Here is a 26,759-nt window from a genome sequence, read left to right on the forward strand (position 1 = left end):
AAGTTGTCCAAATGAGGACAAAGAAAAATGTGCCCGCTTCATTTGTCAACTTCTGCTCCATGGGATACCATTCGACTTAACCCAGTGAGTCTGCAACAGAACTCCCAATGTTCTTAGCAATCCATATAGCTCCTTCAACTCCAAGACTAGTAGTGCCCATAAACCTATAGAAGAAGCCATGGGAGCATAAACTACCTCTTCACAACCGTTGACACCCTCATGTACCATCGGTTGCAGAAGTTAAGAGGTTGGTGAGTTAAGTAGAGATGGTACGTAGACTGGACTGGACTGGACTGGAGGTGCTATCAGGGATATGATGATATTCTGGCGCCATTGATGTCAAATTGATTGACCTCTTAACAAAGAATTAAGCTTTGGTTGGGATAGTGAAGTTGATTATAGTGACTCCTTATAAATGCAGAAATGCACAAGTTCAACTCCCACCCCATGGTAGTTTCGACGTTATTTCTTACATGGCTTTCGGCCCGGTTTACCTGTATTAGCGTAGCGTAGATTGAGTTCGCGACCTGAGTTTAGAGCAAAATCATATATATTAATAATTACTTGATTGTTTATAATAGTATAATACGTAGTTATTATTATCAAAATAGTGCAATGAATAGTAACATTCATAATAAATGATAAGAATATATCAGTTGGTTATATTAATGCTATAATAGTGTAATTATTTAATAATTAATTACAGTAGTATTTAAAGAAAATATTGATCGTCCAATATTGATCGTCCATTACTGGCATACTCTACTAGTGGCAGGGCTTGAATGAGTAAAAAAAATAAATAGGGCCGGCAATGATCTGATGCTAGGGGCCCCGTTTTTGCAATGTCCATAGGATTACCCAGAGCTCGGCCCAGCCTGATCACCTCCAGTACGGCTCTACTGCACTTGAATTTCTCGACAGAAGGACGAAATGAATAACTTTAAAACCAAATTCAATTTAATCCCCTCTTTAACGCTCTATTGTTGACAAGAAAACATACTTGGCATAAAAAAATTAAAAAAAAAAGAAAGGAAAAAAGAAGAAGAAGAAAAGGAAAGCAAAAAAGTGAAAGGTGATTCTTGATGGTTGATATGGTTATTTTAACAAAATAAAAGGAATCCTATTATTCCCTTGATGTTGATTGCAACTCAATTTTTGCCATATACTCATCTTCGTTTTAGAACTGGTTGTTTATTTGTTAGTTGTTATAATTTGAACAAATTGAGAGGGATGAGATTGAGGAGGTAGGAATGTTTGGCTCGATTCAATTCATTTGAGAGATATTGTTCATTCAGAGTCCAAAACCTACCCGATTTGTTAGTTAAAAGGGCATTCAATTGTTTGAGTTTCATCTTATAAACCACATAACTTTGTTTTCAACAAGCGATTAAGAGACCTTTTAGACTTAACACTCTCCTGTACTTGAGATTTGTTTATGACAGACCCAACAAGTGAACTATCCATAAAAGACATAAGAATAACCAAACATGTTGAGTTTTTTTTAGAATCGAGTCTATATTTCGATATCATGGTATAATTTTAAAAAATTGAATGAAATGAGAGAAGAGATGAGAACGTTTGTTCCATTAAATCTACTAGAGGTATTATATATCCGCTTGGTCTTAAAGTTTCAACGGTTTTGTCATTTAAAAGGTCCTAAAATGTTTGAGGTTGTGTTTTATCTTATAAAATAGATCACTTGACTTTTCTTGATAAATGTCAGTCTTTTTAGTCAACGCTTAGAACAATTGCAACAATGCAATTTTGTTAGCTCATGGGTCTATTTTTTTAAAAATCTAATCGGTCATGGATGAAATGGTGCACACAACAACACCAATGCATGCAGTTATTGACTGATAGAAAAATCATGGTATACATTTTCGTGTACTAGCAAAGGCATGGAGGTTGGTTGGCTCCCATGCTTGCTCTTCAAGTAGGTCCCATAACATAACACACTCACATCTACACCAAAATCAATATTGAGCCCACCTCTATTATATCAAAAAAAAAATCAACAAATTTACATAATTGTACTAATATATTTTATTGGCCCAACCAAATCATTAAAATACCAAAACACATATTTTGTTGGTCTCAATAAAATCACACCACCATTGTGATTGCTCTTAGTTCAGGAGAATAGCAATTACCCTGTTTCACACCTACTGGGTTTGACAAAACTAAAATATGTAAGGTTATCGTTTGTGGAACAAGACGGTGTCGTGTTAAGTTGTTAACAAGGTAAAAATAAGAAGCAGAAACGCCTCCCTGTTCTACGCCCTTTTTGGTTTTAACCACGATTTTGAAGCCATTAAGGTCTTCTCTGCAGCAATTCACAATCTACCACTACCAGGACCTCCATCGCCAGAAGCTTCTCTCTCTCCTTTTCATTCCTTCGAAAGTCCCTCCTCTTCTGTCCCTCTCCTCCTACTTCTCAATCTTTCCATCCAGTCAATTTCCGCCGTCGGCCACTTCCTCGCCACCGAAAACAATCCTTGAAGAGGTCCCTGTCTCCTCCTCCTCCGCCGCCTGACACCCTGGCGCAGAAGATCGGGAAATCGATTCGGCGCCCTGGCGCCCCCTCCAAGGCTAGGGTTTATCCCGATGTCAACGTTATCCGACCCAAGGAGTACTGGGACTACGAGTCCCTCGCCGTTCAGTGGGGGTATTCTCCGATGACTCTACTTTTATTTCCTGTACCTCGTTTGGTTCTATATGAAAATACACGGGCAGGAATTGAAGAAGAGAATTTAAAATTTGTGCATATTGTGGATGGGTATCTGGTTTTTAATTTAATTCGCGCGTTGTCAGGGCCATTGATTGAAATTTTTGTGTTTGAGTGTTTACAGTCATTTACAGTCAGATTTTTGGTTCTGTTTGTCGTTTGCAGAGAACAGGATGATTACGAGGTGGTGAGGAAGGTTGGAAGGGGCAAATACAGCGAGGTGTTTGAGGGCATTCACGCCACCAATAACGAGAAATGTGTTATTAAGATTCTTAAGCCAGTGAAGAAGAAGAAGGTGAGCGTTGGTCTAGTTCCGTGTTAACGTTTTTGTAGTTTAGTGTTGTTGTGCATTCAAATGCTTGGGGAGTGGTATTTTTAACTTTGAATGGGTGGTTTCTTTTTATAATTTTCTGTTTACATGCATATGGAGTTTTGAAATTTAGGGTTTCAGTTTTACATGTTAGTGCCAAAAGACACAGAAGGTGCAAAACTAGTCTGGCGTGATTACACAGTAGCTTGATTCTGCTAGTTTAATGCATCTACGAAAGTCATTGCACCTTATTTTGGTGGACGAATTTCTAGTTCCGTCCTACATTGTTTTTCTAACATTTAATATTTACTTCTGAGCTATACGCCTATACTAATGGATGGCCTTTAAGGTATGAATGCAAAGACAAAGCTGATCACCATTTGCAGCAGTTTGTGAAATTTTTGTGAGACTAAGTTGACCTTTGAGAATGTAGCAGTCTTTTGATATTATGTTCAAGTTTCTCCTACATCACGTCAACTTATGACTTTGAGGCTTTATGTCCGCCTGAAACATTCTTGGATTGTTTTTGTTACTAATAGCTAGCTTGCTTGCTTTACTTTCTTTCTTATTTGTCATTAGCCATGGGCATATACTCTTATTGAGGGAAGGGGAAATTGAACCTTGCACGTTGAGAATAGTATACATATTCTTTTCCTTTATTAGATACTATAGTCAATATTACTGCTGTGCTTACTATACTTATGATACATCAGAGGGTTGGTAGTACTTGAATTCTCAAAGGCATGTTTTGTTTTCCGGTAACTGCAGATTAAGAGAGAGATTAAGATACTGCAGAATCTATGTGGAGGGCCAAATATTGTGAAGTTGCATGATATTGTCAGAGATCAGCAATCAAAGACTCCAAGTCTTATATTTGAATATGTCAATAACACAGACTTCAAAGTACTGTACCCAACACTTTCGGACTATGATATTCGGTACTACATCTTTGAGCTCCTGAAGGCAAGTACAATATTTTATTCTTCTCTAATTGATGTGGCGAAACAGTTGATATAGTACATTGGCTGGTTGCTTATGGTTGTGGAATTGGAAATGCAGTTGCAAGCCAAGCATCTTTTAACGTTTCACTGTTGTACTAGTTGGAAACAAGATCTAATTCACTCTCTCTCTCTCTCTGTTGGGGTGAGGGGTTGTTTCCGGCAAGGCTTGTCCGCTTGTCACAGTAGAATGTAGTCTGCTGTGGTGTACTGAATTTCGTTGTTTAGTGACCAATCTAGTTACTCCCTCTGGGACATCTGGTTACGTGGTCTATCTGATATTCATAGGTCTTCTTCTTGTTACTTTTGTAAGTGAGTCTGGGTTGTATGTCAATTTATTTGTTCTATCTTATATTGTTGTACGGATGGTGCCGGTGGGTAAAATCATTTAGTTTCGTGAACCATAATGTGCAGGCATTGGATTATTGCCACTCACAAGGTATTATGCATCGAGATGTAAAGCCCCACAATGTTATGATTGATCATGAACAGCGGAAACTTCGTCTTATAGATTGGGGCCTTGCAGAGTTTTATCATCCCGGTAAAGAATACAATGTTCGTGTTGCTTCAAGGTTTGTTTGCTTTTCTTAATTTCTGATATTAAAAAAAATTGCTGATATTCCCAGTTCTTATGTTCAATTATTTTATTTTATTTTATTTTATTTTCTTGCCTTCTGAAGTTAATTGGCATCTTTCAGTAAGATTCCCATCCCTCTATGCAGGCGGTAGAATCTTGATTTATGAGGCTGTATGTGTGCCTGCATATCTGGCTTTTGAGCTAAGCATGAGTAGATTATCTGGGATTTAGTGATATGTTGGCTAATTACAACCATGAGATATTGTGATTACGTCACCTCATAAAAAGAAAAAGTTGAGTAAAAATTGTGCAATCCTGCATGAGAGAGTACAAAAAAATTGATTTGCAAGACTGATATTTTTTGGACTTGTATAGCCTCGTATGTCTACTTTCCTCACAACCTTTTGTCTGCAGATATTTTAAGGGTCCGGAGCTTCTTGTTGATTTGCAAGACTATGACTACTCTTTAGATTTGTGGAGCCTCGGTTGTATGTTTGCTGGAATGGTAAGCATCCTTTTACCCAGTTTATAATTGTTAGGCTTGCTAGTCTTTGTTTTGATCAATCTGTCTTTGTATGTACCATGACACTTTGTTGTGAGATTCTCCTCATTCACATTCACTGTTGCCTGCATGCGAGAGGGCATGAACATATTGTTGGTGGATGTTCATATTATCTATACCCAAGTTTTACTTCCCAACACCATGGCCTTGACCATTATGCTAAGGAGTGTTTTCCTGCAAACTTTTGTAATGATATGTGGCAATCAAAAAATTATTTCAAAATACATGGGACAGAATAGCTTCTTACTTTGCCATAGATGAGTAGATCTTGGTCTGCTTGCATATTCATTCATGGGTAGCAATTGGTGAGGAGGATCAAATGTTTGGTATAGTGCCAAGGTATGTTGTGTGTTTTCTCACAATACTTATTACTTGGGCTTTTGGTGTACAGATATTCCGCAAAGAGCCATTCTTTTATGGTCATGATAACCATGATCAGCTGGTCAAAATAGCCAAGGTATGAGGACTTGAGGAGATGTTAGAAGTTGAACTACATTTTTCCAAAAGTTGTTATTTCAAGTGTTTCTGACTATGATTTGATGAGTACATGTTTGTGTAATTATGTATCTAAGCTTTTCATGTGTAGTGGTGTGTATATGTGAAATCTTGCAATTATGTGTACCAATGGTTTTCAGATGAGGAGAAAATTAAATTATCCCATCTATGTTTCTGACAGGTACTTGGGACAGATGAATTGAATGCTTATTTGAACAAGTACCGTATAGAGTTGGACCCACATCTTGCAGCCCTTGTTGGGAGGTTAGTGATGGTCTCATAGATCTGTTGATGTTTTGGCCATGTAATGGAATTTTGTCACTCAGCTGCACTTTCTTTTTATCCTTTTAAATCTTTTGATACAGGCATAGCCGGAAACCATGGTCAAGATTCATTAATGTTGAGAATCAACATTTGGCTGTCCCTGAGGTAGTATCTGTCACTTATACAAATTTTTTTTATCCCTTCATATTAAATTCCTTTTAATGTTTGTATTTTGCTTTTGATAGGCAATTGATTTTGTGGACAAGTTGCTGCGGTATGATCACCAAGAAAGGCCAACTGCAAAAGAAGCAATGGTAAATATACTTTGTTGTTGTGTGCTGATTAACTAACACCCATAGTCGCTATACACATTGCAGCTTTTAGCTAGATGTTCACTTTCTGTGGCTATTAGTTAAATATGTTTTTTTTATACACATGATACTCTGGTTTTCAGAAAAAAAGAAAGAAAAACATACTACCACACATGATGCTTTCTTATTCTGCACTCTGCATTTGGCATTTGCCTTTTGCCAATTTTAAGCATATGCTATGCTTTTTATATTTTGCAGGCCTCCCCTTACTTCTATCCAATTAGAAATGCAGAGAGCAGCAGAACGCGATCCTAGATTTGATTTTCAGATGCTACAACATCTGGCATCTCCCTGTGCATGCCAGGACCATCATTTGCAATTTGACAACATTGAATTACTGTAGTGGTTGAGCTTGCATTTAATATATCCATCCATGTTTTCAATCCATTCCCTAGCTCTTTTGTGGTCAATCCAGATTTCTTTGAATCGTGTGTGCGCCTTTTTAACTTGTAAAAAAATTTGTGTGCTTATTCAGTTTGAAGCTTGGAACATGAACAGTTTTCTTTTCCGTGCGTCTGTTTTGAAAAGATCTACCTGGTAAGAATGTGTGTTGGAGAGTAAGCATGGTTTGTCAAAGGTTTTTGAAGTACTCAGGTGGGTGCTTTTATAAGACCTAGATATAAGAAGATACTGAAATAGCTTGAGGCTATAGTTTAATGAAAAAAGGGTGCGGTAGTTACAGTTATCCAAGTTTAGAGTGAAGTACATGGCATGCTCTACTTGGGTTCTGCTGTTGGTTGGAGATGGAGTGACTTGAGTGAGATATATCATGAATCAATCATCAATCTATATATATATATAACTGAAGATCCACAAGGCTTCTCCTTAATTCATGGTGTCATGTGGACGTCTTTACAAAAAAACCTACATAGACAAAAGAAATTTTAAAATATATTAAAAAACTTTAAGACCCACAACCACACATAAATATATTGTAAAACTTTAATACCCACAACCACATTCATACACTTTAAGACCCACAACCACACTCATACAATTAATGGTATTCAAATAATTTTAAAATTATATTGAATTGAATGAGAATTTAATGTTTCATAGGAGTGGTTTGATGTTGTTTTAGTTTCTCAAAGGTCATGTATTGCTAATTATGAGAGTCTTTTGATATTACTCAATTAATGAAATTCATTTGTAGTATTTAGTTTGAAAACATTTTGTGTGTTTTTGGCATTAATTACCATCATTTTGTGGAAATTTTTATGTGTTTTTGATGTATTTTGTGTGTTTTTGTAGTATTTAGTTGATGTATTGTGCATGTTTAGAGTTTGGTCAGGTTTAGTAGTCTGTTTGGATTGCAACATACACAACATGAGAGGCTTTTCTCATGCTATATTGTTCTAATGTGTAAGTAAATTCAACCCATTTGGTATTGGAACATGTAAGTGGTGACAGGAAAGCACGGTAGAATTCAAAGAGTTGTTGAAGGTCAAAGTGATTATAAGCACAAATCTACCAGTCATACATAACATTTCAAAAATATAAATTCAAAAATTTTATTCTAAAAATATTAAGAATTTTATTCCAAAAATATCATTTCAAAAATACTACTTATGCTACATTGTACTTCTCGATATTAAATGTCACTTTGTAGAGATTGTTGTACTAACCATACAATATTGTATCATAAACATGTCTTTGGTGACCTATAACACTTTGTAGATACTAGCGACGCAAATAAAAATTGATAAACTCTTAGCATACTTATTCTTTATGCATCAAATTTCTTACAGCCTATTAGAAAATTTTTTTCTTAGCAAATTAAAAAACAAGTATTGTACATATTTTATTTTCATCTCACAATCATCTCTATTTTCTACAATTAAAGCTCTACCGCTCTTCATGTTAACAAAGTATTGAAAAACTCCACACATCTCTATTTTCTAATCAAAATATGTGCCGCGCGAAGCGCGGGCATGCAACTAGTTTGTATAAAATGTCGAGCCTTATGTCGTATTTTTGTCATCTTTTACTGGAAACGACCATAACTATCCGAGTTCAGTCGGATTTTATCCGAGTGAAATGTATGTGTTTTACTCGGTGTGGACACAGGGCCGGCTCCAAGGGGAGGCCAGACAGGCAATTGCCTAGGGCCTCTCATGGGAGGGGCTCACTTTTTATGAAGTTGTATAGTTTTATAAGAAGAAAATATCATAATCTTTAGCAAATTAAGAAAACAAGCCCATTTGCCTAAACACAAAATGACAAGGTCATAATTGTAAAATAAGAATTAAAGAATTGAAAGAACACTAGTAAACACGAAAGACTAAGAGAACCTGTTATGCACTTTTACTGTTTGTCGTCTACGGTCTACTCATCTTATTGAAAAAAGGTTTTGAGAGTTTTGAGAGAAAGTCAGAGATTGAACGAGAAGGGAAGCCACCGGTAAATCATCTATCATATATTTCTATTGCTTTGGCCTTTTTTGGACACTTAATTAGAAATTGTAAATTGTTATTTGTTTCTCTAAACCCTAATTTCCTTTTTCTTTTTTTTCTGTTAGGTTTACGTGTGATTGGGAAATCATGACAGGTAAAAGAAAATTTGAATCGGGAAGTTCGAAGAGGAAGAGAAAGAAAGACAAGATAAACTCACACAATCTCTCACGAGATCTATGAATAGGTATGTAAACCCTACAAATATGCTACCAACAGGCTAAACTTTATCACAACGACTTAATTGACAATTTTGCACACAAAAAGGCCAGAAGAGTATCAATCCTTTCTTTTTAGATTTAGTTTAGCGTTATTTGGTTTCATTTGATGTATAAATTTATAAGTTTGAGTTGCTTAATTTATTGGATATTGGTGATAATTTATGTGTATTCAATAACTAATTATATTGTATTTTGGATTTATTAGATATGTTGGATTTCAGATTTATAAAAAAAAATTATTTTTGGGATGAGGGCCTCATTTTCTTAACTTGTCTAGGACCTCCAAAATGTTAGAGACGGCCCTGTGTGGACACTGTCCGTCTTTGGTGGGCTAATTTTAATGGTGCCAAACAAAAATTGGGTTTCAATATGTGGTTCAAATGGAAGTCTTGTGAATGGTTAACTCGGCCCAGGCTTGAAGGGAAATCTTATTGGGTTGTGGTCTTTGTCAGGAAATCAGTATTCTTTTAGGTGGTCTGGCGTTATGTTGAAATTATAAGTCCACAATGAGTACTAAGCCCAGAATACGCATACAAAAAGTGAGGAGCTGAATTTTACTTCTAAACTATTTGATTGAACAACCTATGAAAGACCTTGGGCTGTTACTACTAATTCCTAGCAACTCTCGACATTTGAAAGCATTTTAAATTTTTAGGTAAAATGTCGTTCAGGAAATGGCATCATCTCTTGGCTCTTACGAATGATTTTCTGACACAAGTTCTTGCCTAAAAACAGTGTAATAGTTTTTCATAGATGTCGAATGAGGAGGAAATGAAAGTATAACTGAAACCTTATCTAGCTTCGATAAATACATTCGTTCTTTCTTCATCTGCAGTCACAACACACAACCGTTATGTTGTTCTTCGAGCAAGTGGATCCTCAGATCCTGGGTTGCGTCATATTATCCCCCAAAATCTGCAGAATTATGGATAAGAAGCCAGCCGACCCTGGCTTTTGAATTGTATTCGACTCAATGTGTGCAAGCCCATTCAGTTTTAGGCCATTCAATGCTAGCGGTTTTGCTTGCGCTTGAAAAATTGGAGTGGAGCACAACTTGCTTGCGCATATAGCATTGTGCCTGCTTCTTAGGAAGAAGGTGGGGTATTTATAGTTTTAGGTAATTAAGTAAAGAGACTTTCACAAGAAGACGTCAGCCTTGTGAGAACAAGTTTTGAGGCTGACTTGAAAGAAAGGTGATTTGTAGAAAGTGTGTTAAAGTGGAAAGTTCGATATGGTTAGTAGGCATAGTATAATACTAGAATTAGACCTCGTCCTCATAGATGGGACGAGTGCAATTCTCAAGATAGGCTTGAGGTACAGAGTGGGTCAAAGGTCTTAGCTAAAAGACTAATTGGTGATTGCTTAGCAAAAGAGATGTCCACCTCTCGGTAACGAAAATTATAGGGGGTTGTATTGACGAGATCCAACGATAAACAACTACCCAAAATAAAAATTGTCTAAAAGTCTGAGGACTTCAATGTCATACCCTAGCCTACCCAAGAAGTGCGGATCACCGTAAAAGAAAGATGGAGGTTAACTTTAGAAAGGATCAAGTGTTGCTCGATGGATTAGGTGTAAGGCCTAAGGCTTGATAGTGATTGGCTCGAGCTACAAGTACTGTAGTTGATTATAAGTCGAGGAGAAGGGGGCAAGTGAAGTTGTGATCTGATAGGCGTAAGCTGTCTTGGGGCAGTGGGCACATGCTTGTGCATATGGCATGATGAGTATTTAAAAGAGCATGATTTGAGAAATCGTACATATCATGGTTTTCGGACTTGTCAAAAGGGTTGGATCTTGGCCTCAAGGTCATGGGCTTCTTAGTCAATTTATCTTACTAGGACGTAGTCATATTTCGTTGACTAGGTCGAGATGTTTTTTTGGCCCATACGCTGATCTCCTCAACAAATTATAGCTGGTAAATATGCTTTGTATTCCTATTCATTCCCCTGAAAAAAAGATTTGGTTCCTTAATTTATTCTTACTAAATCTCTTTAGGGGTCACATCATTTTATGCACCATGAATATATATATATATATATGTTTGTGTGTGTATGTATATATCTTCCCTAATCAACACAAATTTACAAAATACCGATCATATTATAATCATATTATTCCTTGTCAATATTGGACAAAAAAAGGGGAAGAAACATTGTTTATGAAGACTCTTTCTGAACACAGGAAAAAAGGTCAATTTGGTGAGAGAGAGACAGAGCGCGCGAAAGGGTTGACTCCTCAAAAAGGGAAAAGATCCCAAAAACTCCACTAAGTCCATAGGATAGAGAGAGTGAAACGACAGTGGAGAGTCTGTCCCCAGAAACACGCTCCTTGAGCGCGTGCACACATAGATGTAACTGAATCCTTGGGAACGCGCCTCCAATTGAGCGTAGAGTTTTATTTTCAATTTTGACCGACGTTTTTTTTTAATCAAAATGCCTGCTGGATTTCACTACCCAGCCTCAGTCAATTTCCAGAGAGAAAGCAGCACACTCACATGAAGCCGTCAACTTATTAATTTGTTATATGTTAGTTCAACCATCCCCCTACATCTCCCACGATTCTCTCAATTTCTCATCATCTTCATATTTATTAATACTCCACTAGCATATTAGCTTTAATCAAATGGACCCCCTATTCCTAATAAAATTTATTATGTCCATACTTTTTGAAGGAAGTCTTACATATCACAATATTTTTGTGTCTCGACTAACCTAGATATTGAAATGGACACACGCAATTTAATATGGATTATGTGAGTATGTGGGTTTCACGATTTTAGTGTGCAATCATCTCATCATTTGGGATAATTAGAACGAACAAACACTAGAATTCCTAGCATTTCTCATATATATTTTTTTTATTGAATTTTAGTACAACATGTGATTGTAGACACTTACGTACATTTCATGCCTTGAAAAAGAAATGACCAAAGATGCCTTCTATAGAGATATACTTGTTGTTCCCTTAGTTTTCACAGGGTCTCTATCTCAGAACCCACCTGCACAATAAGAGAATGAAAGAAGGTCCCAGTTGAAGTAAAAAAACACAAGAGAGGAACCCTAAAATAATACCACCAAATCCATCTCCTTCGGCTTTGCAACCCAAAAACAACAGCTAAAAATCAATCTCCCTCCCTCCCTATCAACTTCATCAATGTTTTTTATATTCCAAAAAGCAATAAAGAGTAAAGACCCACTTAAAAGAATCCCCTCGAACACCCCACCATCCCATAAAAGCTTCATTATTTTGTCTTAATATGGAGTCTACTTACGTTTTTTTGTGGACACATACACCTCTTTACTTGAATGAAAATGACAACTTTGCCCCCATATTGGGTCCCCACTGGATTGAAGGGTACCAAAAATAGTAACGATACTATGAACCTGCAGAGGTTATCAAAGAGGAAACGTAGATAAGGTACCCACCATGCATCATCCATAGAATAATATCAACAAATAAATATGTTTATATATATATATATATATATATGACCCGACCAAAAAGGTGCATAAATCTACATAATTCTTAACTTCAACGGATATTCCAATTCACATATGGGGCTACTATGAGCAGACATGCTACTTTAGATAAATATCTAATGCGTTTTCCCACCATAGAAGTTATTTTTAGAGTTAAAACTATGCGGCTTGAGATTTGCATACTCCATAAGGTGGTTCATTTTTTGCTGTACATAAATTTTCGAATAGCTAGACAATTCAAATATGGATGCAACTTTCTATTCACTCGTGATATTCGGGTGGTCCAAGAACCACAACAACTCCTCTCTATTTATCGGGAAAAAAAAAAGAAAAACTCTATTCTCGAGAATGCATACATCTCATCCAAAACAAACCATATATTTTGAGAACTTAGAATAAAGCAATTCTTGCCTAAAAAAAAGCAATTCTCAATGAAAAACAAAAGAACCATTCGATCCACAAAAAACTACTAGGCTGCGTTTGGTTGCAAAGGGATCTAGAAAGCCACATCCATTTACAAAAGTTGGAACAAAAAGAAAAAGTAGGGACATATTATCTTTTCACAAGCATACCTCTATTATATCTTCTAATTTTTCTATCTTCAGAAAGTCTAAAATTCTGAAAATGAAAATTAAAAAACTAAAACTAAAAATTGACAAGAGAGAGACGGCTTTGTTTGGCCCTTTCTTTTTCTACTCAAAACTAAAACTCTCTGGGGTCGACAAAAATGGACATGGCAGGAGATGATTTTGTCCAGTCACCGACAGACCCGTCACTATAGTCCTCTCCCAGCCTCTTAATGCACCACAAGTCCTCCGCGCACGACAGCATCTTCCAGTGCGGAACACCTAACCTAAGCGGATCTCGGCTCGCAACCTCCGTAGCCACTACCCCGCAACCGCGCTCTTTAGCCAAGTTATGCGCGTAGCTACAAAGCGCTTTTACCATTTTCGCTGCGCGTGGGCCTTCACCCCCTAACCCGTACAAAAAATGCAGCCCAAACGGCCTGAACACCTCCGGCACTGACGGCAGTCTCAGAAACGGCAGAGCGCGGTCCAACAGCCTTGTCGTTTTAGCAAATGTGCGCTTCACACGCGACGCGCCACGAACCTCCAGTGTCCACATGTCCTTACAGTTCCACACACTGACCGCAGCCCAAGACTCAGGCGAGTCGGACAAAAACCGATCCGACCCGGGCCAAGACTCTGAATCATATGTGCCACGTGGCACAGCCAAGAAAGTGCCGAGGTTGAGTTTGTTGGTGAGGACCGAGTCAATGTCGCGAGGGAAAAACTCGATAGTGGAGAATCGACGGCGGTAGAGCTTCTCCGAGTCGGAAGGGCTTAGTTGGACGATGGTGACTTCGTCAGGGATCCTGAGTCGGTGGGCGAATACCGGGTTGACGAGAATGGAGGGCGAACGGAACTTGGAGTAACCGAATTTGTCGATGAAAAGCTTAACGGAAGCTTGGTTGTCGTTTTCCGTTGCGATGTAGGAATATTCAACCCCATTTTCTCTAAACCACTCCTCGACTCCACGCACCAACTTTATCGCTATTCCCTTCCTCCTACAAATTTACCCAAAAAACACCATCAAAATGACAAAATCAATACATGCAATTCACAAAACAGTTATGATAACGATTCCTGCAGCGAGTTAATATCCCAATTATCACAACCGTACAACTACCGTTGAGTTATACGTATAGACTTTCATGTACACAACTTAGATGGGATAATTGGGATATCAGCTAACTTTATCATTTTCGTACACAAAAACAAAACCATGGCCGGATAATATACCTGTGAGAAGGAGAGACGCGGAGGCCCAAGATGTAAGCGACTTTTGTGTAAATAGGGAGGGTTTTGGGCTGATCACTACTACTCCTGATGTGCTTCTTGCCGCATGTAACGGTTTTGATGCAACCTCTCACCATGCCCACTATCTCATCTCCTATCAGCGCCACCTGTAAAATGTGAACCCATTCATCGTTATCTTTATCAGTCAGTTCCATTGACAAAAAACAGCAAACCCATTAGTGGGTCTAACTGGAGAATAGTAAAAAACAAAATTCAGAAAAATTTACTAGAGACAAGAAAGAAACTCATACCAACATGAGAAAAGCAGGAGAGTTGCGGACCCTGCAGATTGGGTCACCTAATAGGTCGGTGAAGATAGAGAGTTTGCCGCTGGGACCGACCTCGCACCTTCTCTCCACATATTCAACGCCTAATCGATCTTTGTTTGGATCAAATTCTCTAACCACCACCACCGCCACACCTTCCTCACCCATCTCTCTATTACCCACAAAATTAATCACAAAGATTTGAAAAAGTATTGTGCTTTGGAGTGTGGAGATATTGATGTGGATAGGGAGGCTTATATAGAGTGGGGGAAGATGTTAGGATCAGCTTTTAATCATCAGATAATAAAAGCCGGGAAGAGGAAATGGCGGCTATGGCTGCGCAATCTTGTGGCTCTTGAGTTGCTTCTTTTTCTTTTTCTCATTGAATTTAATCATTTATCTTGATTTCTCATTTCTCTCTCTATATAGGTGGGGAAGAAATGGAGGCGTTGCCATCATGACCCCATTCATAATCATTACCTTTTGTACACCAAAGCCTTCTTCACATCCTATCCGTCCCTCCACCATGGCCATCCATCCATCCATGCGGACATGCATGTCCCATGATGGACCCACCATCATCTCTCCCTCCTTGTGAATCATGTGTTTGGATTATATTATGCATGAGCATGGCATGAAGAATCCCACCATGCACGAGATTATCCTTCCTTTTAATTTTTTTTTCCTCTTAATTTGGATTACCGGATGAGGGTGAGGAACACGTGGCGGTATTACTACCGTTGAAGGAGGGAAAAAATGGTATTGACCTACCACTTTTTTCTTTTATGTCATTACCATTTTTTGCTGACAAAAAAAGGCCACTGAATAAACAATTAAGAAAAGTTTAATAAAGTCATAAAATTATAAAAAGTAATAGTCAAATATGGAAATAAATGAATCATATGATAATTCCACTCATTATTAGAAATTTTGAAATAGAAAAAATTGAATCGTCGATAATATCCCAACTACCCCCTCTCTAAGTTTGGATTGGGTAATATTTCTTTACTTTTTGATATCAATAATTTTTTAAAAAAATTATATGATAAATATTAATGATTTTGAAACTAAATGTTATATTGTCGAAAAAAATAAAATTAACTTAAAAACTGCGTGAAAAAATTGAGGAGTTATAAACCGTTTGATGCAGAGTGTGTAATTTTTTTGTTAAAGAAAATAACATGTTGAATACATGATGCAATATTTAAAATTTTACATACTTTCTATTTATTACTTCTTATACATTTTTAAAAAATATCTTATACCTTTCAAAGGTTAAATACAAGAACATACTATTTTTTTTATAATGGTAACATTTAAACATAAAGACGTCTCTTTTGATACATTGGATGAGGAAGGGGATCGAACCCTAGATCTAATGTCTAAGTGTGGGAATGTATTATTAGCTAAGTTGGAGGTTGTTTCCTAAACATAAAGACTTTAAAGTTTAAAGAGAGCGAAATTATTTATTAATTAATTTTCAATATCTAACTAACTACTTTTGATCTAGGTCTATCTTCTGCAAAAAACGACTCTTGTTTATGTAATCAACAGGCCACATAAGTCAACCTTCACCAATGAACGCCACGATTATATCTCGACCGTATATTTTTCTGATCATTATCCGAAATCTTTTTGATGGACGGCTATGATGCCCTCTATCATTGACTGGCAAGTTTTTGTGACCGAGCAGCAATGTTGCCTTATTTTGAATTTATACTCCATAAAAAGGCAATATTTCTTGTCCTATCAATATCGATCAACGGTTCGATTGAACCACTCGATAAGGGTTTGAGGGTGGATCTGGTGCACTTAGTACCACACGATCAATCGGTGCACCATTTTAGTTTATCAAAATATTTATTAAAATTTTGAAAAAAAATTATCAATAGATTTATTTTTTAACATAATGAATTTAATTATGTTTTTAAAAACAATTAAATTCATAAAAAAAAATTTGTTAACAAATATGTATCTTCGGATGACATTCAAGTAACAATTTCTTTTATAAATTTCAAGATGAATTTTAAATCTAACGGTTTAAATCACCTACTTTACATTTATTAATTTTCTTAAATTTTTTAAAATAATTTTGGTGCACAGGTTCTCCCCTGTATCCCTTGATGAGAAGGACACATCACCATTTAATATTCAATCATTTACGTAATACCATTATTTTTTGTACGGCTTTCATTTTTTGTGTTTATATATATTATACACACACACACATATATATTGACTTCTGAAAATGACCTACATTATTGCGAATAACCTAATAATATTGAAGTAATGATAAGTCATAAGAGACTTCCCAACAACGTCTATTCTTAATATATAGAGTTTGTTACAAATTCATGTAAGACACTTAATTTGTATACTACAGTGAGGATCATCCAACAGATTCATGATAGTTATGCCAACGCGTGTGCACACACACACACACAGATATATATATATGTGTGTGTGTGTGTATGTATATGTTTGCAAGTAGAGAAAACATGGAACCCTACATTTTTTACTCGTCTGGTTTGAAAGACCTATATATTATTCGATGATGCGTCTGATTTTGACTCCTCTACAATTGGAAAACTCCAATTACTATTCTCGACACAATTCTTAAATATAGTATGTCCAAAAATGATGTTTTCGAATGTCTAAATCATATGAACAAGGTAATATATGATTAACAGAAAAGTAAGTTATTGAACAAAAAAAAAACAGAAAAGTTAGTTGTAAAGTATGCACCCACATAACTTACAGTTGTGAGAAAAATCAAAACTAAATTATTGGAGTAAACTAATATATATATATATATATATATATATATATATATGGAAATGATATATACTTGATCGATAAATTTGTTCTAAATAAAGTAATGGGCAAGGGTACATATTGGTGCTATTCAGATTCCAAATCTGGTGTAAAATATAGCATGTTTGTGCATATAAAAAGGTTAATATAATCTGTTTGTGGAATTTAGTTGATAACAACGTTAACGAAGTGCAAGAGATATCGCAAATGATGATTATACATTGACAATGACTAGCTACGTTTAGGGAAAACAAAAGAATTTAATTAATGATAACTAATTAGATATCATAATGATAAGCAATATATATATTGTTGCTGATGCTGTGATAGTAAAGTCAAAAAACAATGATTTTTAACTGTAGTCCTGGTGGCGATAGTGACAACAATTATGCGTAGAAAGATATTAATTTAAGTAATTATGTTGAATAACAAATTGATTTGTTGAGCTATCTTAGTAGATATATTCTGTAAGCAAGACAACAAATTTTTTTTTTTTTTAAACTGAGAACGACTACATAAAAGATTATCCTTTGAACATTCGATTTAAGTATAAACTTAGGTCGATAGGTTTGCGTGCACATTAAGTTTTCCATTTGACAAAGGGGTATGTTGGCCAAAACCCTATGCCTGAAGAAAAGGGTAGCAATGAGAATCGATCTCACTAGTTCATACGATCTCACTAGTTCATATAGTTGATCTCAGAAATATTCACCAATTAAATTATTACCTAAGTTGTTTTTATCTTTATTTGGACTTTCAAAAAGCATCATATCTTTCAAATGATTTATGGTCAAAATACATATGCGAGCATATTATGCTAACTCTTAATATATATATATATATATTACTTCGGTTGTTTGTGGAAAATATTGGATAGTCATACAGAATGAAATGAGAAAAAAAGAAGTTGTTAAAATAGCCATGCATGATGAGATTCCTTGTCATTAATAAATAATTCGTATATGCTTCAGATGATCCTAAGAATCCACAAACATTTTTACAAGTCATATTATGCTTTGTCTAGACGATTGTCGAGGCTCCATTAGATTTGGAATCAAAGAAGATATTTGAATTGATTTCTATCGTCATTAATTAAGAGAGTTATATCTTATTTTATTGGCTCATTTGTCTTAAGAATAGTTCTTTGTGGGTATTTTTTTTAAACGAGAACGACATCATATAAGTTTGTCTGATATGATCTTAAACTCAGGTCGATAGGCCTGCGAAGACACAAATTTTCCATTTGACTATGGGATAAATTGGGCGAAAGTCCAATGTGTGACCATATGGATATTTCTTCTAGTGTGAATCGATGTCAAAACTTTTCGAATTCATACAGTTTGACCACATAAAGATTCACCAACTAGCTAGGCTATCACCCAATTAAGTGGTTCAATTATCATATAGTCTCTTCTATTGAAGATGGTCCCATAATCAAAATGGATCAAACTTTGATTTCGTTCATTGTATAGGATATAAGATGACGAAAGAACTTACAAGCACGATAATCATAAGAAATTAAAGCACATGATTCCTTGCGAATCTTTTGGCTTTTGTTTCATTTCCTTCCTCCATTTTCTTGATTAATCGAGCTTCAACACTAATAAAGAATCTTTAAGTTCGATAATGGTTGAGAACCCCATGCTAAACTTTTATTTCAATGTCCATTAGCTGTTCTTAATCCGCCAATCAACTGTAGAATCTTGTAGAACAATTTATTTAGGGTTTGGAATTTGCATAAACTTGATTGACATAGTTAATTTGAATATACAAAACCCTAATATCAAGAGTATACGTAAACCGCTCACGATAGTAAAACAATAAACAAAATATACATGGTTTGAATTAATCAAGAACAACAACGTGGGTCCTCGACACGTATCATGTTAGAATGAGAAATGGTTAGAGACAAATGCCACGACAATTGTCTCGATATGACCAAGGCAGGGATCTTGTTCCCTAAATTTTGTATTGACATCTTATATATGATCCGTACAACCTCCTTTGTTATATTATACATGTGTATATTGCATATAGCTTTTGTTATATTATAGTATACAACCAAATTTTGTTTGAAATTGTAAAGCTAATTGTAGTAACTCTTTAGAAATGTTGAAAATAGCAAGTTCAACTCTCACGCTCAGCAGTTTCAACATTATTTTTCACAATAATTTTGACCCGATATTTCCTATCGTCAACATAGAAGATTGACTGTCGGAGTTTAGATCTTACTTAGGTGTTCAGTGGACATGTTTAACCGTGAGCAATGGTCAGTTAAAAAAATCACTAATATGGTCTTGAAGCAGATATGACAACCAAGACTGTAGGGGCAGTTTGAAACATGTAGTCCGGTAATTAGGTCATGTCTCTTTCTTGGATATCACATGTCGAAATTTGAGTCTGGGTGTCAATATGTTAAAAAAGCCTCTCGCAAACTGCGAATATCCAACATGAGAGAGTAGAAAATCTAACAAGTAGGCAACATGTTCACAATGATTTTGCTAATTGTCTTGTTTAGTGGGGAAGGAAGAACTAACTAGCTAGGTTGTTAATGCCTTAATGGGGGGGATTAATTATAGTCTTAAGACAGTTGGAAAGTAAAGGCTAGAGAGAAGTTTGACTACACCACATAATGCATGTTAATGTATCTCGAAGTGGATGGAGTGGCTCGAGAGATTAAATTAATTAATCTATCTTGCTCTCTATTTGATTGAATAATTAATTACTTTTTTGTGAAGCTTATGGTGTCGAAGAATAAAAACAAAGGTGGTCATGTCTTGAAGACTAGCTAAATTATCTAAATGTTGATTAATATTTTAATTAAGCAGACCCTTGTTCCCTTCTCGATCGTTTCATGCATGTTTTCAGGGTCGGTCACATTAGAAAGATTGGCCTACAAAAATAATATGCCCCATATACCAGCTATTTGAGTCTAATTATTACACCTCGTCCTATAAATTCAAACCTAAACACATCAATAAATATTGACCGCTTTGAGCCTCAGACTCGGATGGATTTGTTCTCTTCAACCGTCTCCGAAATACTTAGGCTTAAAAAACACGTTTGTTGACATCAAGTACACAACAACACTAAACCCACACAATAAATATTAAATATTGTCCTCTTTGATCAACATATGACGCGATTCTCAATTGATACTCGATATTTGACCTCAAGTCTTCGTTAGTTCTTTGGCACACATGTTCATTGTGTGAAAAGAACTGAACTTTTGTTTATATGCTATTCAATTGGGTTATGCCACACCCCGTGATCTGCCAAAACAAGCTTATAGATCCAAAGAAAAATGGGATCAAAATCTGGTGAAAATAGGATCCGCAAATGTTGTTTTCATGTCGAAATATGGTGAAATTAAATTGAAGACATCGTCTTTACATATGTATATATATAGATTGCTTATTCTTTTTTTAGTTGAAATTGTGGTTTACAGCTTAGGTTGGCAGAGAAAGGGAGACAAGAGAGGCAGAGAGAGGGGTGAGGATTTGAGGAGCTGTCATTTCTGTTGAATTGTAAAATTTTGTTTTGTAATGGAAAATTTGTAGGCTAAGAGACCGACACCAGGGTGCGGCCCTGGCTCGGCCGGATCCCCAAGATTATGCACCCATGTCCCCCCACCCTCTCCTTTTTGACTTGCCAGTTTTGTTCCATTATCACTCACATCTCACCCATTAACTCCACACATACTTTTGAAATGACCTTACATACACAAATAAATATCTTCCATGCCTTTTTGACTTTTTGACTCCACAGCAATGCAATCAATCACAACCGTCCAAACTGTAAACAGTCCCATTACTGTTTTTGCTCAAACCAGGATCAGTAGATCTCTGGAACCAAATTAGAATCTTAAGATAAGAACCAGTTTTTGCTTAAGATTTGCTTTTATTTGATATCTTGTAATGGTGATGACGTCTCTAGCTCTTTGTACCTAGCTAGTAAAAGATTGACTTGGAAACATCAATTGATTCATTACTATACCTTCTTTTTCTCTTCTTTTAGTTGAATGAATAATTCCTTCTTCTTCTTTTTGGCCTTTTTAGAAAGCAAACCAGGAACATCTCTACTTTTTAGAAAGATCATCATAGACAAGACAACCCTATTTTGTCTATTCACATTATCTATTCCAAACCTTAATTTTAAAAATAATTCAAATCATCACATATGAAAAAAATAGTGATTGAGACCAAAACATCTCATTTTACTCTTAATCAACATGAAATGTTAGATATTAAGTAAGTGGATCGTAAGCCTGCGTTCTTCGTAGGTGTTAAGTGTGTAGTGTTGTCTTATCCTATTTAGGTTGTAGTTTCTCGAAAAAAGTAAGTGGATCGTAAATGTGTATATATGGTCTGTGACTATTTCACATGTTATATAAATTTGAGGGTAAAATGAGAATTATATTTAAGGGGTATGAAGCATTATTCATGAAAAATCCTCTGCTTTAGACAAAAAAAAAATCATAAAATGTCATAAACTACCTTGGCAATATATTAAATTTAACACGTGAATTTGTAAATGAAGTCTTTTTTGAAACGATAATAACGATATTATACAAACATGTTATTTGAATATTCGATATAGATTTAAATTCATGTCATCAGACCCGGATGTAGAGTAATTTGTCACATAAGAATAAGATAAGTTAGGCCCATCACATGATCACGAAATACAAAATCTTCCGAGTCCATACATTTGACTTCAAATAGATTTACTATTAAAATATCACCCAAATGATTGTGCATGAAATCTTCATATGTCATTCACATGTAATTATCAACATATCGAGGGACCTTAATAATGCATGAATACGTTTATTAACATTTTTTAATGCATATAGTGTTTAATTGAAATTCATTATATAATATAAGTAAAAAAAAAATCATTAGTGCTAAATAGTCTATATAATGATACTGATAGTCCGTGGGAGCCCATGTTTCTTAAAAAAAAAATTTAAGAACGTTTTAACTCTCAAAACACATATTAGTTTTTTTAAAAAAATTACATATTCAGAATCAGTGCGTAACACTTTTTCTAACAAGATTCATCGTCAATAAATTTTATTGGGTAAATTTTAAATAAATTTATTGGGTTCTCATTAGGTATCAAATTAATGGGTTATAGGTCATATTCGAAAAAAAAAATAGAATCTTTTTACTTTTGTAGGTTCATCGATACGAATAGCAAAGGTTAAAGGCGAAGAAAATATAAATGTACGATGATACCCTTTTTGGGATTAAGTACGATCGAGGCCATAGTGTGTGTGTCTAATGTGTACGTTTTAGGGCAGAAAGAAGACAAAAGGCATAGGACTCCATTAATTTATTGAGGATAAGAACCAATTCAGAGGCCTCGCCACGTATATTCTATAGGTCCCATCAACATCACCTCCACAATTATGTACATAGAAGATTTTTTTTAGAGAGATATATATAAGAAGACTATTGTATATACACACATATATATGTGATCCTTTGTCACAATGAATTGTCATCCATCAATCATCAGCATGTACATATTAATATGTCGTGGATCATTGCATGGTACATGCATGTATGGATATTTGGCATACTTTTTGTGGAGAAGCTATATATAGACGGGTGATAAAAATTCACTGCAATTTATGAAGACGTGCCCCTATCTTATCTTGTCAAGATTTTAGTTGGTTGTTTAGGGTAAGATTTCTTATATGGTATCAGAATAATTCGATTCACTTGGATATAACTCAACGCATAAATATTAAAACTACAATTCTCACATTGTTTGCGTAAGTCCCAACCGAGTGGTTTATTTGGACAAGCTCATTTCCTTACAATCAAACTAGGTATTTTCTCTGGGTTCTAGTACCATTAAGTGAGACGGTCTAGAGATAAATAAAATCGTGCGGGCTTAATGTATTCATGAAAATTAATAAATTTAAAGCGGACAACATAATTGGTTGTATAAGAAGGAATTTCTACTAATTATGAGTTTAAGTGGGACAAACGATACCATTTCACGTTTGACGTACATACGTCGGCAATCCGTATTTCCTCCCAAAACTATTGTTTTCACTTTAAAATAATGTCTTTTAAGCTAAACCCAATTGATCACATATTACATTTATATATGCATAATCTTCAGTATAGCTATGTGGTCCAAAATTAATTTTGTGAAAGATGTCTATATCTTCCCTAAAAGAAGGTGAATTGCATTTAGAAAAGGCGAGTCACTTTTGTTTCTTGTCACTCTCTCTGGCTGACCCTCAAACCATGCAAAGTGGTTTAGGTAAAAAGGACGGTGTATACATATAGGTCTAACAACAAATCAAGATTATATATATAACAAACAAACAAACAAAAGTTCGGAGTCAAAGAAAAGTTGGTCGGCTGTGTTTGGTTCTTCCTTATCTTGCTTTAGTCAACACCTTTTCAGGTCAAGTAACTATACGACTAAAGTGCCCAATTTTATATGTTAAGAGATTAAAAGATTGGTTTAATAATTGTTGAAAATCTTAACCCTAACTCACATCAAACATATCTCTGCTTTGAGTTCACCTGATTTCCATGAATATATCGAGTTTAATTTACTGCTTTATTCTTCCTCGGTCATCTCAATTAATAGTACTTAAATCTAAAAAAATGCCTCTTAATGTGATATGGGCTTAACTTTCTTTGTAAATCACATGCATGGTTGGACATCCCAAACCGATGTGGAATAGTTTAACAATAATTAATGTTAGGCAGTATAACTAAGTCTGGCTTATTAATGGAGAACAACCCACATTGACTCAATTGGTGTCTTTTATTAATTAGGACCCAATTATATGACCACTTTTACGTTAAAAACTAGTTTGATTTGGGCATGAAACAGCTCGGTGGATGCTTTTGCTGGGTGTGAAGAAGTCCAAGTGAAGGTCAAGTTCTGGGTGCGTGAAAGAAGAACAGAAGATTGGGTTCCAATGGCTGTAAGAACAAAAGATGCCTCTGCCAAAAGGGACTTTATGCAAAGTCATGCATATGACCGTTTATCTTATGGATTTTTGCAGTAATGGGGTTTGTCTTGATTGTAACATCAAATGCCGAAAGTTAATGTACGTTAGGAATTAAAATGGGTAGAAATCCTGTTCAAAAAATACATTAAATTGACGTCGGAATAGTGGAATATATGGTGAAGTGAAGTGACAATTTTATTGTCCATATTTGTTTTGGTATTTGAACGGTTTCATGTATTTATGTAAAGATAAATTAAATAATTGATAGCAATAAATTGACATAAAAATAGATTATGATTAGAGAATAATAATATAATACTCATGATGATTGTGTTTAGAGACTTTAAATGCAATTTATAACATTAACCACAAAGAAAATAGAAAGTCTTGGAATACCAAATGCTAATCAAATTCATCGCTATCTAAAATCGATTGTTTTGTGCTTATATCCCAGGGTTTAGAATTGTCATGTTTTTTCATGTTGAAGTTGATTTTTGGTTTGAAAAAAATAATACAGTTAGATTTATCATTTTAATTATTACACATTTACAATTTAATTTCCAAAAGTTATCAAATTTTTTGTTGAACCATATGGTAGTTTGGATTTAAATTTCAAAAATACAACAATGGTGTGTTAATTGACACCTCCCTATTGGTTATGATACACCAAGGCACTGATCAAAAAGGAAATGATTACCTGCGACGTGGCATCAATGCTCAACACCCTTCGAGGCTTCAATGATTAAATCGTCTCAAACGGCCCCTTTGTGGGCTGTAAGTAAGTCCGGAAAGAGTTTACACTGGGACCACGTTAGTCTGTTAAGTAGCCCATGTACTTGCTTCGCTTCGGCCCAACTAGGCCTGATTTTTGTACTCAAAGGTCCATAATAATAATAGGCTTCATAATCACTGTAATGTCAACCCAAAATTCGAAGACAGGAAAAGAAATATCATTAGTTTCGACCAGCCACGAATACTTAAGAACCAACATTTGTTTGGCAGAATTAAAGAAGCCACAATGGAAATGTTGCAGAAGTCGATCCCTAAACGGGCCTCTTTTTACTTGAAATAATTTAGGAGGAAATTGTTATGATATGGTCCGTTTTAAACTTAGGCCCGCACAGATTTATTAATAGTTTGATCTCAAGAAAAGCATTTAGTTATAGTTAAGAAATTTAACCTATTATAATATTTCACACTTAACTTTTTCTCCTGTGCAATGTGAAAATTTAAAGCACTAAGCTCCTTTGCCACTCAAAAACTCGTCCAACACCACCAAATTTGACACTGCAAAAGTTTATGGTTCTATCCACTCGAACCGGGTGCTATAATTATAAGGATTATCTCAACCAGCTCAACTATCCTCAGCCTCAAGTGGTTATGTTTCTATCTTATTTATTCCCAGTTTCCATGATTCGTGATTCTCATCCAACAATAACATGGCAAACCAATCCAAGTCAATTCCCTTCATTTTCTAGCAAGAAACAATAACAACAAAAAAGGACAATGTACCTTTTTTTTGGGTACTTGGGGCTGATTCCAATGTTTACAAAGGCCACTGATTGTAAGGCTGTGAGTTCTGGCACTTTCGCAATCAATATGCCTAAGAAAGTGAGTTCAAATTATTCTTGTCACACATGATGAAGTTAAATTAGTGTGACTTGCAAGCATAATGCCTCATTTGCCTTTCTACTTTGAATGGGCATCAAGCAATGGCTATATGCTTTACTTGTCCAATGAGACAATATGGCATGCATGACAGGCTTCAAAATTGACTTGGAGTTAAAAAATTGAGCACAAACAATAAAAGTTAATGCTAACCATTTTGGGTCAAAGATCCGTACGGCTTTGCTCTTCTTGAATTGTTGTCATTGATTATTAGGTTCAGAAAATGTTTGATTGTGTGAGTGGAATCTGACCTTTGCTTATATATATATATATATATATATATATATATTACTCAGTCAAATTATGTTAATTCGATGTGAGATATAGTGTTAACACTTTTCTAGCTAACAGTTTTTTAAGTTTCACTTGTAAAAAATCTCTTAAACGAGAGAGATTATTGCTCATGGACTTTAATCATTAGTGATGCCCTGCGAGCTTAATTTAGCAGCATTGTTGATGGGGGATTGGAGACACTGATTTCCCACAGCTTACACCACACCTTACCCAAGAATGATGTTTTGATTTAGTGTAGGGTTGATATTTAATAATCTATGAGTGATTGTTGAGCAATAAAATAATAAAAAGTGTATTATTTAGAGCACATACCAATTATAATGATTAAGAGGGTATTCCCATACAACCCAATTATAATTCGTTCCATCAATCCACTCCAAATTAGTCTCTTTCTTTTTAAACTTTTCTCATTCAATGA

General features: G+C 35.3%; 2 protein-coding genes across 2 annotated transcripts; one reads left to right on the forward strand and one right to left on the reverse strand.

The window, feature by feature from the left end:
• The first annotated feature begins 266 nt into the window (after positions 1-266).
• On the forward strand, positions 267-6,764 carry LOC120012616 (casein kinase II subunit alpha-like). Its single transcript, XM_038864052.1, has 12 exons — positions 267-299; positions 2,136-2,232; positions 2,317-2,665; positions 2,891-3,020; positions 3,804-3,998; positions 4,448-4,605; positions 5,025-5,115; positions 5,564-5,629; positions 5,849-5,931; positions 6,033-6,096; positions 6,177-6,245; positions 6,501-6,764. Exons 1-12 carry the CDS (start codon positions 267-269, stop codon positions 6,555-6,557), a joined length of 1,392 nt encoding a protein of 463 aa, XP_038719980.1. The 3' UTR covers positions 6,558-6,764.
• Positions 6,765-12,869: 6,105 nt separating this feature from the next.
• On the reverse strand, positions 12,870-14,936 carry LOC120013512 (probable N-acetyltransferase HLS1). The gene is made up of 3 exons (XM_038865345.1): positions 14,563-14,936; positions 14,255-14,418; positions 12,870-14,019 (listed from the first exon to the last, which is right to left on the reverse strand). Exons 1-3 carry the CDS (start codon positions 14,743-14,745, stop codon positions 13,155-13,157), a joined length of 1,212 nt encoding a protein of 403 aa, XP_038721273.1. The 5' UTR covers positions 14,746-14,936; the 3' UTR covers positions 12,870-13,154.
• Between the last annotated feature and the right edge of the window lie 11,823 nt (positions 14,937-26,759).

Source organism: Tripterygium wilfordii, chromosome 13 (assembly GCF_013401445.1).
Source record: "Tripterygium wilfordii isolate XIE 37 chromosome 13, ASM1340144v1, whole genome shotgun sequence".
Lineage (NCBI taxonomy): Eukaryota > Viridiplantae > Streptophyta > Magnoliopsida > Celastrales > Celastraceae > Tripterygium > Tripterygium wilfordii.

What these genes read in the sequence shown, in the direction of transcription:
- LOC120012616 (XM_038864052.1), top strand. Translation starts at nt 267, where the DNA reads ATGGTACGTAGACTGGACTGGACTGGACTGGAG. An exon ending in TGGACTGGACTGGACTGGAG is followed by an intron (nt 300 to 2,135) that starts GTGCTATCAGGG and finishes CTCTTAGTTCAG; the next exon opens with GAGAATAGCAATTACCCTGT. An exon ending in ACATCTTTGAGCTCCTGAAG is followed by an intron (nt 3,999 to 4,447) that starts GCAAGTACAATA and finishes CATAATGTGCAG; the next exon opens with GCATTGGATTATTGCCACTC.
- LOC120013512 (XM_038865345.1), bottom strand. Translation starts at nt 14,745, where the DNA reads ATGGGTGAGGAAGGTGTGGCGGTGGTGGTGGTTAGAGAATTTGATCCA. An exon ending in CTCCTGCTTTTCTCATGTTG is followed by an intron (nt 14,419 to 14,562) that starts GTATGAGTTTCT and finishes CACATTTTACAG; the next exon opens with GTGGCGCTGATAGGAGATGA. An exon ending in CGCGTCTCTCCTTCTCACAG is followed by an intron (nt 14,020 to 14,254) that starts GTATATTATCCG and finishes GTAAATTTGTAG; the next exon opens with GAGGAAGGGAATAGCGATAA.